The sequence below is a fragment of the Periophthalmus magnuspinnatus genome, chromosome 19 (assembly GCF_009829125.3).
Source record: "Periophthalmus magnuspinnatus isolate fPerMag1 chromosome 19, fPerMag1.2.pri, whole genome shotgun sequence".
Classification (NCBI taxonomy): Eukaryota; Metazoa; Chordata; class Actinopteri; order Gobiiformes; family Gobiidae; genus Periophthalmus; species Periophthalmus magnuspinnatus.
Window position 1 is genome coordinate 14,041,477 of NC_047144.1, and position 20,035 is coordinate 14,061,511.

At 39.8% G+C, this 20,035-nt stretch overlaps 1 protein-coding gene across 1 annotated transcript in view; it reads right to left on the bottom strand.

The window, feature by feature from the left end:
* Positions 1–20,035, bottom strand: part of sdk2b (sidekick cell adhesion molecule 2b) — a 599,022-nt gene that overhangs the window by 65,165 nt on the left and 513,822 nt on the right. Inside the window, exons 21-25 of the mRNA XM_055229370.1 lie at positions 14,032–14,223; positions 8,670–8,791; positions 6,662–6,771; positions 4,932–5,082; positions 1,765–2,002 (exon numbers count right to left, since the gene is read on the bottom strand). Coding sequence (XP_055085345.1) covers positions 1,765–2,002; positions 4,932–5,082; positions 6,662–6,771; positions 8,670–8,791; positions 14,032–14,223 — 813 coding nt within the window. The remainder of the gene's footprint in view (positions 1–1,764; positions 2,003–4,931; positions 5,083–6,661; positions 6,772–8,669; positions 8,792–14,031; positions 14,224–20,035) is intronic.

Here is a 20,035-nt window from a genome sequence, read left to right on the forward strand (position 1 = left end):
ATACGTGGAAGTATTAGGTAGGTACGTTCACTGCCACATTATGAAACACTTTAGGCTAAGCTGTAACATCTCCACAAAAACAAGTAACCCAGAGACCGTATATATAAACTATCGACTCTGGCTCCAACTCACTTTCTATTGAAAAACTGTGGCCCCTCTCTCTATAACTGCTGCTGTCAGACTCGTCATTTTGGTCTTAAAATGTTCGTATTAACCCGTTCTACATGATCCTGGCCCCGTAAATCAAGATATGAACATCAACAATACACAAATCAAGCGCCTTCTTTCCTCGAGATTGCTCCCGCTAGCGTTAGCAACAAGTTTAATTGACAGTGTTACCAAGCACCCACACAGAGCACATAGAGCGGGCGGGAAGGAGTGTTATCTTCACCAGCCTCACTCCGGATTGGCTCTTTGGTTGCTATGATAATCGCGGTCGGAATTCTAAATATGGAACTTGGCTCCAACTCGGCCCCTATAACTGCTAGCCTCGATGAGCTTCTTTATACAGTCTATGGGCGTACCCTTGATCATAAAGTTACTCAGTGCGCCTTTAAATAACCCTTTCATTCCCCATTTCTACCCACCTACCCTTTTATATTTGTTATACCATATCTACCATCTGCTATAGTACCCGAGTTTGTGTGCGTAGTATCTAATGTCCCTGTCTGGTTTTGTGATAAAAATGGCTTAAGAATAGACCCTTTCTTTGCCCGGGCTCTTTCTGCAGCGAATAAGGAAAAAAAACATCTTGGAATTCAAACTTTCGTATCCATGTGTTCCTAATTTCCTCACTGCTTCCATTCCTTGCTACTCGCAGCGTCTGGCACCAAGGGGGAAAAAAATGGGTTGTTGAAATAGAGTCAGCAAAGCGACGGCGAAGGTCCTCACAGTCATGAATAAAACATATGGGCCGTCTAAATGATATGAGTAATAATTCAGGCGGATCAAGGTGTTAGGAAGTAATAAGGTGTTTTTTTAAACTTTGTGAATCTGTGAAAGTACTTTTGGCTGTACTTCAGGTGTTGGAGTGTGGGGATTTGTAACGCCTCAGTTATAAATGTTTGTTTCAAGGATGGCGTTCGCTCAAGTGGGATATACATGGTTGAGGATGGTTTGAAGTGATTTACAACAGTATAAAACTATAGGGTGTTTTTGGGTATAAACTCAAATCTATTTTTGACCTAGTATGACAAAAAAAAGTATAAAAGTAGCAGAATTACTTAAGTATTCTGAATGTATATTTATATGGGGGCGACAGCAGCTTAGTTGGTAAAGTGTTTGCCCATTGATCAGAAGTTTGGCGATTCAAATCCCGTTCTCGACCTAAAAAATTCATCGATTGAGCGGTCAGGTTGGCGGTGCAATTCTAGCTCCCAAAGATGTTTACTGTCGTTGTGTCCTTGGGCAAGACACTGTATGTGAATGGGTAAGTGGTTGCTTGATGTAAAGCACTTTAAGTACAGTTAGAAGTAATGGTATTGGAAGTACTTTGATTGTATTTTATTGTATTTTTGAACCATTTTATTTGCTGTAAGTTTAGATTTTGGTTGTTTTATTTGTGTATTCATATTTTGTAATACAGATCTTCCCAAAATTCTGCTACCTCAACATGTTTGAACAAAGATTTAGTAAAAAAAAGTTTATTAATAAGGATTCAAGCTTCGTAAGTAATTAATATCTTAACCCGCGACTCCAAAACACACAAGATTTACACTAGGATTGTAACAGAATTAAAAGGTAAAGGGTAAAGCCGTGACTCACCCGACTCCCTGGTTCTGCCCCTGACCGGCTGGCTCCATGGGCCCGTCCCGATGCCGTTGATGGCTTGAACTCTGACCTCGTACTCGGTCCACTCCTCCAGGTCTTCGATGGTAAACTCTCTCTCCAAACGGTCGGCGATCACGTGGGTCAGAGCGCGACCCGACGACCCCGACCGCGAGTATTGGATCCTGTACCCCACCAGCTCCGGGTTTCCATTGTACTCCCATTCAGGCAAAGGCTGTGGAAATATGATCAAACAAACCAATCAATGTTTATTTCAGATTTGGAAAGTTAAAAGAATGATGCATAGACAAAAATACAAAATAACATCAAATAGGAGGCAGTTTATTATAGATTTTATACAGAATAGCCAACACAAGTCAATCTTCCATAACTTATATAACTATATAAAATCTAACGACAACATACAAAGTAGGGACATGTTTCTCAACAAATAAATAGATAAATACTCCTCTTTCATACCACATAGAAGTAAAATACCACCACTTTAATACCCCATACAAGTACAATACCCCTCTCTTTAATACCCCATAGAAGTAAAATACCTCTCTTTAATTCCTCCTCTTTAATACCCCATAGACGTACAATACCCCTCTCTTTAATGCCCCATAGAAGTACAATACCCCTACTTTAATACCGCCTCTTTAATACCCCATAGAAGTAAAATACCTCTCTTTAATTCCTCCTCTTTAATGCCCTATAAAAGTACAATACCCTCCCTTTAATACCCCATAGAAGTAAATACCTTACTTAGAAGTAATACCCCATAGAAGTAAATACCCCCTCTTTAATACCCCATAGAAGCACAAAACCCCCTTTTTAATACCCCATAAAAGTAAATACCCCGTCTTTAATACCCCATAAAAGTAAATACCCCCTCTTTAATACCCCATAGAAGTAAATACCCCCTCTTTAATACCCCATAGAAGTAAAATACCGGCTCTGATATCCCTGTCTGTTTTTGTGATAAAAATGGCTTTTGCCCTGGCCAAGAATGGGACCCCTCTATCCTCTTTAACACTGCATATAAGTAAAATACTCCCTCTTTACTAGCCCACAGAAGTAAAATATTCTTTTCCTTTGTACAATACCCCCCTCTTTAATACCCCATAGGAGTAAAATACCCTCTCTTTAATACCCCATAGGAGTAAAATACCCTCTCTTTCATACCCCATAGAATAAAAATATGGGATATTAAAGAGGAGGCTCTTTATTAACCCACGGAAGAACAGTATGCCCTCTGTAATACCCCACAGAAGTACAGTACCCACTCTTTAATACCCCATAGAAGTACAGTACCCCCTCTTTAATACCCCATAGAAGTACAGTACCCCCTCTTTAATACCCCATAGAAGTACAGTACCCCCTCTTTAATACCCAACAGAAGTACAGTACCCCCTCTTTAATACCCCACAGAAGTACAGTACCCCCTCTTTAATACCCCACAGAAGTACAGTACCCCCTCTTTAATACCCCATAGAAGTACAGTACCCCCTCTTTAATACCCCACAGAAGTACAGTACCCCCTCTTTAATACCCCACAGAAGTACAATACCCCCTCAGTAAGAGTGAGAGGGGCTTATTTACACTTATTTAAAGCCTGTCGTTTAGCTGCTGTCTTGTAACTTGTAAATGAATGTGAATAGTAAATAGTGAATATTTGAATGTAAAATATGCAGTGACTCAAATACTGTAAACCCCAGATTCACGTGGTGTTACGACGAATGGCATGAGATGAGCTATTTTCGCTCTGACATATGTTACCAATTTCACACTGGGGCTCCCACAGTCATTTGTCATTTGTTGATGTCACAAAAGCAGTTGTCTGTGGAAAATGTGATGAATTAAAATATGTTGGCATAAAATTAAACCAAAATTACTCCAAAATCTGTCCAAACTTTGGCATTCCCAACCTATCACTCACCCACAATGATGCTATTCTTGCTGTGGGGATTGTATTCAACGTGTAAAACTCCTACGACAGTTTGGACCACACATAAATATAGACGACATCACATGAATTATAATTAAACTTGCAGTAATCCGTTTTAGTTTAAAGTGGGCCTGTCTTATTAAGCTTCTTGCTAATATGTGCATATAGCCAATTTGGAGCCAGGCTGTTGAAGGTAACACCCATTCCCACCCGCATCACTGATTTAGCATAGAGCGGGCACTTAGCAACGCTGTCAATCAAACCTGTTGCTAACGCTAGTGGGAGTGACCTCGGGGAAAGAAGGCGCCTGATTTGTCTGTTATTAGTGTTCATATCTTGATTTACGGGCGAAATAGCGAAATAAAAAATACCAGGATCACGTCTGTCTGTTATTTTGGTCTTAAATACGAACATTTTAAGACCAAAATGACGAGTCTGACAGCAGAAGTTATGGAAAAAGGGGTGACAGTTTTTCAATGGAAAGTGAACTGGAGCCACAAGCGCGCACATGTTCACTTCCTTAGCAGGTTAGCTATGTCCATTTATATATACAGTCCAAGGTTTAGTGCTAAAGTTTCTACCGTCACAAATGTGGTTGTATAAGCCTACTTTTCGCAACACATTTTATTCAAACACTACAATACACATTCACCCATGCCAACTCTCTCAGTGTTAACTTTCATTTCCACATCATTTATACTATGAGGTAACAGTGGCAGGGGGTGGAGTTGTTGTTCTATAACTAGACTAGATGTCTGGTGGTTCGATTCCAGCTCTGACCAGTCCAGATTGACCTTGTGTCCTTGGGCAAGACACTTCACCCACAGTTTGTCTGTATATGAGTGTGGTCTGTGAGGTTGTAGACCGGCTACCACTTTTATATCAGATAGTCAAAGAGCAACTAAGGTTTGAGTTGCTGTAGAATACATCAGCGAAGTTATTTCTTTGCCTGGAATGTTACGCAGTATGGCATTAAACATCTATCTCCATAAAGACAACCAAGTGATGCCACCGGGCCAAGTTACAGGTCAGATCTATGAAGAGGAAACACAGCTTATGGTAAAAATAGATCGAGATAGAAAAGTTTAATACGATATCGTTCAGTATTCTAAGCAAAATCTTAACATCTCCATGGAAACAAGCCATAGCCCACACCTGAAAAGTTACAAAGTGCACCTTTAGTTCCCATACATTTGTAAACATATATTCTTACCATCCAACGCAGCCACAGACTCGTCTCACTGGCCGTTCTCAGTGTCACATTCGCGGGAGCCATGTCTGGAGGGGCTGGGAGCGTCTGGATTTTCCTGGAAGGTTGACTCGGAAGACTGCCTCCCACGATATTCACCTGACGCATCCGGAATCTACAACAACACAGGGACGAACATATGCTGGAAAATTTCTCGAAAACAAAATGTGCAGACTAAGAAGTGCTTACACGGAGCTTATGGGGTTTGAACTACGATCATAGCACGGGATATGAATACTACGATGAACGTGTACAGCTTATAAGAATAAATCCGACTACAATGATTTCATGAAATGTACAAGTTGCAGTCTCTTGGCATCGGTCTAGAGGGAGCTAGCTTTTAGTGCGATGTTAATTGGCTATCTTGAATCTGATTAGGGAAAACAAGCGCCCGGCTACAAGATAAAAAGTCCTTCGCTTGCTGTAAAAATAATCACGTCATTATATGCTTGTGTCGGAATCGCAGGAAGTAGTGAATATAGAGGAGGAATGAAAGCACTCCTGGGATAAACCGATGCAGAAACACACCTAGCTGCAGTGTAAGCAAGTTGTTCATTCAATTTTATATTAGCTGGCAGTTTATTGGAAAAGTAATGAGTAGGCTGAAGCTGAAAAATGCTGTTAGCTCTCTGGAATTATAGTGTGTATAGTGTAATGCTATTTTAACTGTATATTTTCTCATTCATTAATTTTCTTTTGCTTATTTTAATCAGATCTGGCAAGTGGTTGGAGCCCGTCCTTCTGCTGTTGGATTGAATGGAGTGGATTTTTGATGATGAAGACAAAAATACCGTCTCATATTTATTCATTTGTTGGGATTTTGGAGATGCTAGGTTACTAACAAATGCATGGCTAATTTCTGTGTTGGATGGGAATAATACTAATGCAATACTAGTACTACCAACATACTGTGTGGGCAATTAAAACTGCCTCTATCCAGTCTCTTATACTGCAATTTGTAAGGGTGCGTTCTAGCTAATCTGACTAAAGCTGAGTGATGGAAGAAGTACTCAGGTTTGAAATTTAAGTAAAAGTACAGATACCTGAGCAAAAAATACTGAAAGTAAAAGTATTAAATGAAAAAATCTGCAGTAAAAGTATTAAAGTGGTCATTTAAAAAATTACTTTAAGAGTAAAAAGTAACTAAGTAAGTATTTCGCACAGATTTTGAGATCTAATAAAGCTTCAAATGTATTGGCTTTGTTTAAAAAGGGATACATTTTGTTCATGTGAAAAAACTGAATTGCATTTTTTTTTCTAGCTGTTTTTTTTTTTATGTTATATTTCTGTTTGCTCAAATTATGAAATTGCTCTCGACATAAACATCATTGGTTGAGCGGTCAGATCCACTGATCCATAGGTTGGCGGTGCGATTCTAGCTCACACAGATGAATGCTGTCGTTGTGTCCTTGGGCAAGACACATAACCCACCTCGCCCCCTGTATATGATTGTGTGTGTGAATGTGTGAGTGGTTCCTTGTTGTAAAGTGCTTTGAGTGCCTTGAAGGTGGAAAAGCGCTATAGAAAAATGTGACCATCTTAATAATAAAAAAAAAGTCAAAACTACCTGGACTAAACCAGGGCTAAACCAGGATTAGAACAGGACCAAACCAAATCTACATCAAGATGAAACTGGGCTCAAACCAGGACAAGTCAGACTTTGAGCTGAACTCTACTGACAACCACATAATTACCGATAAAACGTGAAAGGGTTGAGTCCTGGGACCACCAAAGATCGGGCATCTGGTTCATTTGAAACCTGGTGCACCATGACCCATTCGTCATTCTCTCCTGTCGCTCCCACCTTCAAAAAATATCAACACATATTAACACATCTGTATTTGGTTAAAGCAGTAGTAGTAGTAGTAGTACATATGACACAACAGACTTCTCATTTCACTAAAACACAGGGACCATTTTTTTGAATTTACAAAAAAATCCTGCCTAGTTTTTCAAATTTTGTTGTTTACAGCTGTACTTGGACACTGGCAGCAGATATGACATACGTGAAGGTACCGTCATTACTGTTACTTAGCAACCATAATGCTAACAAGGGCCAAAACTTGTAGTTACTGACTGTATCTGAATGTCCACACTATTCCGCACTATTTAGGAGTCACGCCATTTTTAGTGGTGTCCGAACGACCAAGGAGTGAAAAAATAGCGCACTCAAAATTTCCCACAATGCACCTTGAAAAGTAGTGGGCGTCGCTGATCACTAGACCGGTCAATATAGACCACAATGCATTGCGAAAGTCGGAAAAACAACAGCAGACAATGACTGAGGTTTTTAACACACAACACGACTGAATGAAGCAGACAGAAGCACTGTTTTTTCGCACTGTGGCTCGCTGAATATGAATAAACCACTGCTGTATAAAATTGCTAGCCTTAGCCATTTCCATATTTCGGAAAAAACGTTTAAAAATCTGGTTGTTTACTTGAGATCCAGCTAGACAAAAACGTGTAAGTATTTCGTGCAGATTTTGAGATTTAAATACTTGTGTGCCAGTCCAATCTGATCAGTATTTATGACAGAAATCAAGTTTTATCAGACATTTTTTCCCTCAGACACCAGAGTCTGAATCGGTCTGTGAATGAGGCACTACAGAGTCTAAGGCCTATGTAGTGAAGAGAGGTTATGGGCTAAGACATTCAGACACAGCCAATATTTGACCCATGACAACATCGTAATTTGGTTTAATTAAAGTTTAAACCGCCATACGCTTAAATTGTTCCTGTATTTTAGATGAAACTGATGACATATTTGTATCCACCTTACCCCGGAAGTTGCCTTGGACGCCACCATCGTCATTTAGGTTGAATTATTTTGCACGGAGCTGCTGATCTTGGCAGCAAATAAGTTCTACACGGACTACAGACCAGTTTTACAGCTTCACAGAGAATCGGTGCAGTGTTCACTTATTGTTGCACATAAACATTGAACATTTTACTACTTTATATGATATTTTAGCGTGAAAACTTTCCCAAATTCTCCATTGAAACGAAAGGGATTCCCACACAACCGGATGTGGGCAGGACTGAATAAGGTCAATAGGTATTCTGCTTTAGAACTACTACTATTTGTACTGTATACTTCTGATGTCAGCAAAAAGTAATATTCAAAACACTGAAGAGATTAAATGAATATATTTATATTTATACTATATCTATATTTAATACAACTTTTAACCATGCTTAGACTTTAATACTCAAACCATACACATAGCTCTCAGAATGTCATTTTTTTCACACTTTCTGCTGCTCACACGAGAATTCAACACTAGATGGTCTTGCTACGTTAATTAGAGCTGTTAAAAGAGGGATAATTTTCACATCTTAGAAAAAACCTTTAAAAATCTAGTTCGTTTACATGAGACATTTTACACACATTTTACATTGAGAAAAACGTGTTTGGTTATTACTAGTCCATAAATACTTCTGTGCCAGTCCAATCTGATCAGTATTTATAACAGATACAACTACTACTACACTATTCCTGTATTTTTCTACCTTTCTTTTAAACTTTTTTCTACAAACTGGCACTTGACTGATGTAAAACTAGCACATATTTATCACAGATACTAAATAACACCCATATCATATGCCAAACCCGTCATATCCACTTTAACCAAAAACTTCAGGGTGGCAGAGTTCAAACTGTAGTGTAACTTTGCATGAGAAAAACAACAAATCCAGTACCTGCGCCTCCACCTGCCAGCGTGAGATGGAGGTTTTGCCGTCGTAGCCCGGTTTGAACTGCAGGGTGACGGAGCGAGGGCCCGTGTTGGAGACGGCGATGTTTGTGGGTGGCCCGGGCAGCTCTGGAGTCACACAAGGGACAGACACAAAAGTTACACTCTGCTATGGAAGTGTGGAAGTGTACAGTGAGCATGAGGCTAGTACAGGCTGCAGGGGAATGTGTTTACAACAGCGCTCCCTGGTGGTGGTACAGATAATGCACATGTAAGATCAGTGTTTTAAGGTGGACAGAGACAGATTTTTTTTTTTTTTTTTTAATTTTGTAGAGGATACTAAGTTATAAAAATAATTAAAAAGTAATCATTATAAAGCAATATCTGATAAAAGTGGGATTGTGGCAATGCAAATATATGTTTTTACAACTACTACTGCTACTCACATTTGAGCTGCGGTGGAATGTAACAAAGTATAAGTAGTTAAGTACCGTACTTAAGTAGAATTTTTAGGTATCTGTACATTTAATCGTGGATACTTTTTACTTTTACTTCACTACATTGAGAGAACGTACCTGTACTTTCTACTTCACTACATTTTTGAACAAGACTGAAAAGTAAAAAGTACTTTTCATATGATTTGAGGGGTTATTATTTATCATGTTCGTGGTAATATCTTGACTTTTTGCTTTTTTACTTAAGTAGAGTTTATCATGTGATACTTTTACTTGAGTAACTTTTTACCTCTGTATCTGTACCTTTACTTAAATAAAAACACTGAGTACTCCATCCACCACTGCATTAGAGTAACAGTAGTATAGTAGTGATAGTAAGATATTAAAAGTAGTAGTAGTGGGAGTATAATTGGAGCAGTAATTGTATCTAAAGTTGTTTGTTTCAACCAGTTCATACTTTCTCAAATGTTCACTTTTATTTAGTAAATTGGGAACACACGATATTGAGCAGTAAAAGAAAGTACAAAAACCTCCCTTCTGTACAGTGTTGGGAAGAATACTTGTAGTAGTAATATTAATACTTGCTAATGCTGTGCAGTTTGAAGCTAAAATTGTGTAATCAAAAACGAAATTGTTGTTTTCTATTGTATTGTGAACAAGTCTCCCACATGTTAGTGCCACATGAACCATCTCACACTCTGAGGACTTCAGGGACCGGCCTCCTGATTTAGTCCTGATGTAGTCCTGGTTCAGTTGTGGTTTAGTCCTGGTTTTTGGGACCAGTCTCCTGATGGTGCCCAGAATCAGGACTGAACCAGGACTAAACCAGGACTGAACCAGGACTAAACCAGGACTGAACCAAGAATAAACAAAGTATAAACCAGGACTACACCAGGACTACACCAGGACTAAACCAGGAATAAACAAAGTCTAAACCAGGACTAAACCAGGACTACACCAGGACTTAAAAAAGGAAACCAGGATTAAACTTTGAATAGCTTTTTGTACCAGTTGTGCTTTACAAATAAACTCGTCTTGTTTCTAGTACTGTTTTCCTCTGATTTCAGTAAAGTAATATTCAAAACTCCAACAAAGAGATTAAACAAATATATTTTTGTACAACTTTTCACCATTCCCAGACTTTAATACTCAAACCACACACTTAAATAACTCTCACAATCTCATTTCATTTCACTCTTTTGTGCTGCTCACTCGAGAATTCAAAACTAGATTATCTCCCAAAGTAAAAGACGCTTACACATGCTAGCCCGGCAGAGACAAAGCACTGAATGCCAATTACTCCGCCGTTATCCGAAGATCCCTTTCAATCTGATATTCCCTGTTTACACTGGAAAAACAATGAACGGGATTACGCTCTAAAAAAATCCCAGAGGACACACAAACCAGGAAATTGCATCTTCCAACTCCAAACCAATCCTCAAGATCGCGCCAATATTTCTACGCAACCCGACTCGCGCGTGTGTCCCAAATCTGCAATCAGTCATTTTTATCCCTCCTTAAGGTAAATAGTAACTTAAAATTACATATTTCGAGCGTACCCTGATATAGTTAAAATAAATCCTTTCCGTGTCAGTTTGAGGCTTCCGTATGTTGTCCAATTTACTTTAATGGCTCCCATGGGTGCTATCGCGTTTTCCACACCGCTGCTTAACTGCGCGGGTATCAAAACATAACAAAACGCAGATTGTACATAATGTAGTTAAACATCTAGCTCCCAATCATTAGCATGACTGATAGCGTAGGTGGCTTTTAGCTAAATTGTTTGGGTACAGTGGCAGGCCCAAGCACAATAGCTGTAATTAGTCTGGCGATGTAGCGGCCCTATCATTTTGCAGGTTTCACAGATGTAAACAGGACTCGAGCGTAGTAATTAATGTGGAAATGCTGCCTCCATTGTACAGTGCTGCGAAATGAGATGGTTAAGCGCTTGTTTTGAACGGCCATGTGGGTTTAAACAACAATTTACAAGTTATCATCCGAGGTGAAGGCAGAAATCAAACGCAGAACTTTTAAAGCAGACGTATCGCGCTTGTGTCCGCTCTATAGTTATAATCTACGGCACCCGTGGATCGTTACGTTGTAATTTGGACTTTTTAAATCGCGATATTTATCTAAAACGGCTTAATAAAAGAAACAGGTTTGGTTGACTTTCGCATTAGAAAACTGTGATGTCCACGTGATCACGACAAAGAGCCAAGGAACTGTCGGCCCCTACTGTGGATAGCTGCAGATCATGCTAGCGAGCTGTAGATTTCTTTTCATTTGTACCAAAATGACTGCACAGCGCTGCCGAATTCTACACGTATAAACCAATAAAGAAAATACAATTGGAGAACGACATACAGAGCAGTGGGCGTATGGCGGTGGAGGTGAAAACGGGATTGATCGGTAAAATGGTGTCTTGAAAATAAGTGAATAAAGATTGCTCAAACATGCACTAATTACTCCAAAAAACAACTTTGGGTGAGTACATTGTGAGGAGAAAGTATTATAAACTATGACATGGTTAAAAGCTCTGAAAAGTCAATTTTGCAAAATACTTCTGCTTTAATTGTCATTATTCAATTTCCAACAATTGCTGTTTAAAGGTGCACTTTGTAAATTCTCTAGTAGGAGTCCACCATCTTCTTGTCTCCATGGAGATGCTATTGCTTTGGCATGAATGTTCCACAATATTGCATTAAAGGGCATAGCTAACATGCTAGCCACCACATTCCAAAAAGAAAGTGAGTCATAAAACGTTCGTATTAACCCGCTCTACAAGACACCGGTATTTTTATTTTGCTACTGTGTCCGTAATTCAAGATATCAACATTAATAACAGACAAATCAGGGACCTTTTTCCCCCAAGGTTGCGCCCGCTAACCTTAGCAACAGGTTTGATTGACAGCGTTGCTAAGTGCCCACTCCATGCTAAACCAACAGCCTCGCTCTGGATTGGCTCTTTAGTTGCTCTGATACTCGAGGTCGTGATTCCAAACATGGAACTATAACTGCTAGCCTTGATGAGCTTCATTTGACTGGAGCTTAACGCTATGGGCGCTAACTTAGCCAACCTCTTTATATAGTCTATGTATTCCAGTATACAGATATATTGTAATAGCTCTTAGAGGGTACAAATGAGACCGCCGTGTACTGTAATGCATGTAATTATAAAGCAGACAGTTATGACAGGAAATGCACTGTTAGCATGTTAGTTGTTGTTAGCTTTAAAGAGACATTCTGGCCTCTGAAAGTTGTGAAAAGCGCTTAGGAACCAAGGTGGTAAAAATCAGGTACAGCGTCTTTAAAGTTATCTTGTCAATAAACTTTAGTCTAATAAACGCAAGACAGATACATTTAATACTATACTGCGGAACATTTCAGGCAAAGCAATATGATCACTATGGAAACAAGCAAGTGGCAGGACCCTCCACTGGAAAAGATAGTGCTGAATATGCGCAGTTCTCTACTAATAAAAAAGGGAAGTTCTTTTTGTATTTGCACCCTGGTTAGCCAAGGTTACGACAGGCCGTTTTTTACAAGCACCCCGCAAAAGTTCAATAAAACCCAATAAATCTACAGTTAAAGAAAGTCTGAGAAAAGGTTGCCACGCTTTCACACAAGGAAAGAATAAAAAGTAGCAATATTTGTGCTCGGAAAGGCCTTAGGTCCGACTTTCTCAGTTCATGTTGTGGGGAGAGCAGGATTTATAGACAATAAAGGTGGGTTTATATGTATAGGTTGTAAGGCTATGGGAAAGAAGACAAGATGGCTGACACATAAAGTCCAAAAAAACTGTCTGGTTCTTCAAGGTGTACAGAAGAAAAGTTAGAGCAGACACGAGGAATAAAATATCTCTGGAGAATAAGAAGAGACCAGGAAATGTCATCGTGAGCTGGCAGGATCAGTTCCAGAGGCAAAAAACTGCGCAAGTTGACACAGTAGTCCAGTAAAACTCAAGCCAGACTCAAACTGTGTAGAAGTAAAATATTAGCTCTAGACAGGAAATTGTACTGTTGCCATGGCGATAAACAATTAAAAGCAAAATATTCTAATTTTTGAATACCTAGTCCTCAAAATGGTGCCAATATACAGAAAGTTGAAAGCCATGAATACAAGAATATGAAGTGAAACAGCCAGAACACAGGGATTTGCATTATTAATCAGTTCCCAATACCACTATGAGAGCTCACCATTCTTAAAGTGCATTATGTAACTTTTCTGGCGGAGATGTTATTGGTTTGCCAGGAATGTTCCACAGTATGGGATTAAATTTGTCAATAGCCATAGACACAAGTAGGTGATACTACCAGGGCAAGTTACTTTTCACATCCTTACGGAGGTGACTATTTACGTTTCTTCAGTAAAATATGATACTGAGATAGATATGTTGTCACACTGTGGAACATTCCACGTAATAACATCTCCATGGAGACAAAAGCTGGTGCCAGATCTTCCACCAGAAAAAGTGCTTTAGTAGTATTTAGTAGTAGTAGTAGTAGTAGTGTCTTTAGTAGTACAGCCATGAAGCACTTGATAGTTCCACTCATAGTACTTTTACTACTACTACTACTACAACTACAACTACTACTACTACTGCTACTGCATCACTGGTTCTACTATAAATGTTCTTTTACCATGCAGTTACCATAGCCAAGTAGTCAATAAGTGTCCTGCTACTACTACTATTACTATCACTACCACTAAAGCCGTTACTGATATTACTACTATTACTACTACTACTACTACTACACCTTTGGCCACACAAATACACACATCTTTCTATATAATTTAAACATTAATCCGTTATTTGGCCTGGGGTGTACTGCAGGGACGTGTATCAGTCTCCTTTAGTACAAATCCCTCATATTTTTTCCTCCATGCTCGTGAGTAGCCGGTGGTGTTACTGACCGGGGGGCACCCCAGAGGAGATGGTGGAGGATGACAGCTGACCCTGCCCTTTGGAGGTCATCCCAGCCACTTCGATGGTGTAGGTGGTGAGCGCGGTGAGACCCGTTACCCGGTACTCCAGAGTGACGTTTGGCATATAGTGGGTCACTCTGGTATTGGTGCGGTTGAACTCCTCCCACGAAATACGGTAGCCTGGATGAGACAAAAAGAGAAAGCAGATTCAGTTAAATTAGAGGGTATTAAACTGCAGGGTTATTAAAATACAGCTTGGATGCAATTACTACTATTACTACTACTACTACTACTACTACTACTACTACTACTACTACTACTACTACTACTACTACTGCTTAAAATGTTTGTACTAAGAGAGCTACTAAAGGACTGTAATAAACTACAGCTACTACTAACACTGCGACTGCTGCTACTACTACCACTACTACTACTACTACTGCAAAAACGGAATGTAGTTGTATTACTGTGTACAGGGGACAATTTCTACCCTGTTTACCATACAACATATCCATATTTTAATCATGAATCATTTCTACTACTGCTACTTCAACTACTACTCCAATATTACTTCTTAAAATGTTTGTACTAAGAGAGCTACAAAAGCACAACTGTAACAAGTACTTTGGAATGTAGTAGTATCGGTCTGTACCAATAGATTTTGATCATTAGTCATTTTGCAAGTACTACTAATACTGCTACTGCTGCTGCTAATACTACTAATACTACTACTACTACTACTACTACTACTACTACTGCTGTATCACTGTGTGTACTATAAATGGTTTTGTTTCTACTCTTTTACCATACAATTACCATAGCCATCTCTGCTGCTAGTACTATTACTATCACTACTACTACTACTGAGGGGTTTTACAGCCTTAAAACATATATAATAATTGTAAAATATAAAGCTGACTACTTTGCGGATTTTGCCTATTGCGGGTTACTTTTGGAACATAACCTCCGCGATAAACGAGGGACCCCTGTACTTAATAGTTCTGCTGCTAGTACTACTACTACTACTCCACATAAAAGCCGTGGTACATTGTTACTCATTCACCGCACATCCAAAAATAAACAGCTTTTTTCCTTCAATATTTACCTCTATCATATCTGTTACAAACCCAGTTGACAGAAACCATTCTCTAAGGTAAATTGGACAGCAGTGTTACCACAACGCCGACTCTGGGCTGGCACAGAAATACAAATATTACATTAACTTCATCAAAAATTGAATATAGCAAATGAAATCAGTCTGCGATTACACCCGCCTACTCCAGTCCACACGCAAGCGCTCACCCTCTCAGAGTTAATGTCGTTTGCTTCTTGGCCGGCAGCTCTTTTCGTGTGATTACATAAGGCATTAGACAAAATTCTCTGCCAAATCGATAATTTCGCATGGCATCGGCGGCACCGGTCTCTGGGGAGCGTGCGCCGTTTTCATATGTTTCCGTGACAACAATCTTAACCTCTCTAAACACGCTGATATCAGTGTCAACAATGGATCGGAGTGTCTCTTCTCAGCCATGTTTTGCCTGTCACAAAGGGTATTATAACTCCATACCAAAGCCTGGATGTTTTGATAAGGTCAACTGGGAAGGGCATCTGGTGCAAAAAGCTTCTATGACAATGAACCTAGCGCCATTAAAGGTCCTGTATTACACAAAACTGATTCTTTTGAGTTTTGAGGCATGTTAGAATGTGTCTACGTCCTCAAAAACATACGTGGAGTTGTGTTTCGTTTCATTCACGCATATTTGAGTCACACTTTATTAGTCTGTAACATCTCCAAACCTCAAAACGCTCTGTTCCACCTTGTGATGTCACTACAGCTACCTTTTACCTTTAGCTCAGTAGAGATCTGCAACTCCAAAGCTGAGATTACCCAAATGATTGTAGTGAAGGTGTATGGAGTTTAAATACACAGTAGAGCACTTCCTGTATCACCAGATGACATCACAAGGTGGAACAGACAACATTATAACAGAGATCAGAAAATAGTGTAATATGGCACATTTAAAGAGCATAAAAACGAGGATAAGATGGTAAGATAGAGGCTGACCAACATGGCAACCGACCTTTGACTCTCAATAGCTGTGCTCAAGATATATAGATAATAGAATGTTCTCTTCAAATAAAATACCATGTTCACGTAGAAAACAATCTTAGTTCGATCTCTACAAACATGTTGCTGAAATGCATTGGGTCACTGTATGGCCTGGGAGCTGGGGAGAGATATTTCAGTCTTCACTAATGCTTTTGGAGTTGTTTACAATGTGCTTACCGAACATAATCCTACTTTTCGAACAGAAATCACAAATTGCAGCTCAATTGTGTTAGCTCCAATCAACGCAACATTATCCTTTGGTTAGAGCTGGGCCCTTTATATTAAAGGGCTCATATCACGCTATTTTCTGACCTATGTTATAATGTTGTTTACTCATCACAAACAGGCCTGGAGTTGTGTTTTGTTTCATTCACGCATGTTTAAGGCACAAATCCTGCATATCTAGTTCTTCTTTCAAACAGAAAATACGGTCCTCCACCTTGTGATGTCATGTGGTGATACAGGAAATGCTCCACTGTGTATTTAAACTCCGTACACCTTCACTAGAATCACTTGGATAATTTCAGCTCTGGGATTTCCGATATCTACTGAAAAAACGATAAAATGTAGCTGTTAACTTCAAAACTACCACTTCATGACATCACAAGGTGGAACAGAGCATTTTGAGCCTTGTAGATGTAGACAGAATAATAATAAAGTGTTACTCAAACATGTGTGAATGAAACAAAACACAACTCCACGTATGTTTTTGAGGAGGAAACAACATTATAACATGGTTTAAACCTCACAAGAGTCAATTTTGCGTACCTGCCTTTAACAAAGAACAGGTAGGGCATCTGGTGTAGATATAAATAAAAACATACTAGCAGGCAGTTTAACAAATGTGTGTATCCATCAGCTGACTGGAAGTAGACATTATATAAAAGCAACAGGGCGAAACAATTTATATTCTCGCTCTCAATATTCCTCTATGTAAAAACGGCTTAGATGGATCCTCAACCCGTCCAAATGTTCACTCCACTATGGACACGACCGTCTCTCAGCGGGAAGCACTTGAGATATTTGCACTTTCGACCATATCCACTTGACTGTTTATTTCCCCTGACAACCCGAGCTTTTAAGGCCTTAACAAGATGAGACCTGCCTTCAAACCATGTGTTTTACTCCCCATCCTCTCTATATCACCCTAACACAGAAACACTTTTCCAAATTGGTCTCTTGCTTTAAAGTGCAAGCCATACAGGGCCAGCTCCCCCCCCTCCCCCCTCCATCCCTCCATTACCGGCCGCTCCACCAAACCTCACATCCCCCCCGAAGGCAGCGGATTGGGAAAGATATTTTATGAATTTCATCACACGTGGGTATCAAGTGTAAACACATCTGGTGGAGTTGATGAGCTGTGAGCCTGCCAGGCAAATATAACTGTATTTTCTACTGCAGCCGGGATAAATGATTTGAAATACGTGAGCGGGGTGAGTTAAGGTGCGTTTGTGGTAAGTAAGGTAAATAGCAATGACAGTGGAATTAAAATGAATTGATATTTGAGTGTTCTGTGTTAGATTTAAAAGGTCCTATATTACACAAATTTGACTCTCATGAGCTTTACATCATGTTATAATGGTGTTACCTCATCAAAAACACACCTGGAGTTGTGTTTTGTTTCGTTCGTTGTGTTTGAGTAATCCTTTATTATTAGTCTGTCTGCATCACATGTGTCAAAGTCAAGGCCCGTGGGCAAAATGTGGCCCGCCAGGTCATGTTATGTGGCCCGCGACAAAGTAAATTAAAAGGTATGACTGTCTTAAAATATCATTTTATCAGGAGATGCACAGTTACACAGACATTTTTTCATATCTGCAAATCCATCTGCAATATTTGTAACTTGAACAAGTAATAAATATAGAAAAAGTTGTTGCATTTATTTTACATTACATTTGGTTACATTTATCTTATAGTTACATTTGGCCCTTTGAGAGCGACCATTTTGATGATGTGGCCCTCTGTGAAATTGAGTTTGACACACCTGGTCTACATCTTCAAAGTTCAAAATGCACAGTTCCACCTTGTGATGTCATGAAGTGGTAGTTTTCAAGTTAACAGCTCCTTTTATGTTTTGTTCCATGGAGACTGGCAATTCCATGGCTGAAATTACCCAAATGATTCTAGCGAAGGTGTATGGAGGACTTCATGTACTACCACATGACATCACAAGGCGTTTTCCATATAAGAAGAAAAACTTAAGCCTAAAACGTAGCCTAAATATACAGAGTTTTTGTGTTTTAAACATGTGTGAATGAAACAAAACACAACTCCAGCATGTTTGTGATGAGGAAACATTATAACATAGACAACAGTGCAATATGGGCCCTTTAAGTTTGTTTTCCATACGCTAGGCCCATAAATACTGAAAAAGTTCCAGACTAGTAAAGGTAAAAGTAGTAGTACTAGTAATTAGAGGTGGGCAGATGATCAAAATATCAATAATATTATGAATCCTGTTTTGGAGATAAGCATATTTTGAATATTGCTTCAATAAAAATGCACCAAAACAGCTCATTAAAATTTGAAAAATGTTGTTTATTTTTGTGGATAATTTTACAGTCACAGTGGTAGTATTAGGAGTAGAAGTAATAGCTTTAGCAGTAGAAGCGGTAGTTGTAGAAGCTGCAGAATTTTGTATATTTAAAAGATTAGTAATGACCAGGTGTGTTTTGTTAGCTCCATATATAAATGGACAGAGCTAACCTGCTAGCCGCTGTGCTCCAAATACAGTAGGAAGTGAGCATGGCCGCACTTCCGGCTCCATCGACTCTGGCTCCAATTCACTTTCTACTGAAAAACTGTCACTCCTCTCTCTGTAGCTGCTGTCAGACTCGTCATTTTGGTCTTAAAATGTTCATATTAACCCACTCTACATGATTCTGGTATTTTTATTTTACATTATTAACAGACAAATCAGGCACAGTCTCTTCCTGAGGTCGATCCCGTGAGCGTTAGCAACACATTTGACCAACAGTGAATGACTGCAAAAGGTAAATAACTCTATTAAATACTTTTATTTTTCTCGACTACATAATTCCATATATCTTACTTCATGTATTTGATGTCTTCTGTATGTGTATACAATGTAAAAAGTAGTAAAAATAAAGAAAAAAAAAAGTGAGAAAACTGAGACAACTTGCTTGCATCTTCACATAATGGCACTTCAACAGATGAGCCAGAGGTAAGAGCCCTGATGTCTCCCACAGCGTTCGCTCCAGTCAAATGAAGCTTATCGAGGCTAGTGGTTATAGGGGCGGATTTTGATCATGTAGAGCGGGTTAATACGAACATTTTAAGACCAAAATGACGAGTCTGACAGCAGCAGTTAAAGAGAGAGAAGTGACAGTTTTTCAATAGAAAGTGAATTGAAGATAGATCGACATAGATCTGGTCATTGAGGCCCCCGCCTTCGACTGCTGCCCAGATCTTCATGCACCGGCCCCTTACGGATCCTCTTGTGGGTGGTGGGTCCACATGAGGACGGCCCCACGTGACTCCTTCGGGCTGAGCTCGGCCGGGCCCCGTGGGGAAAGGCCCGGCCACCAGGCGCTCGCTGTCGAGCACCCACCCCAGGCCTGGCTCCAGGGTGGGGCCCCGGTAATGCCGGTCCGGGCGACGTAGCATGCCTTGATTTAATGCTCTTCATAAGGGGCTTCTGAACCGCTCTTCGCCTGACGTGCCGAGTGTGAAGTGGCTGGGATGAGAATCAGCTCCTCCAAATCCGAGGCCATGGTTTTCGACCGGAAAAAGGTGGTTTGCTCTCTCCGGGTGGGTGGTGAGTCTCTGCCCCAAGTGGAGGAGTTCAAGTATCTCAGGGTCTTGTTTACGAGTGAGGGAAGGGACGAGCATGAGATTGACAGGCGGATCGGTGCAGCGTCT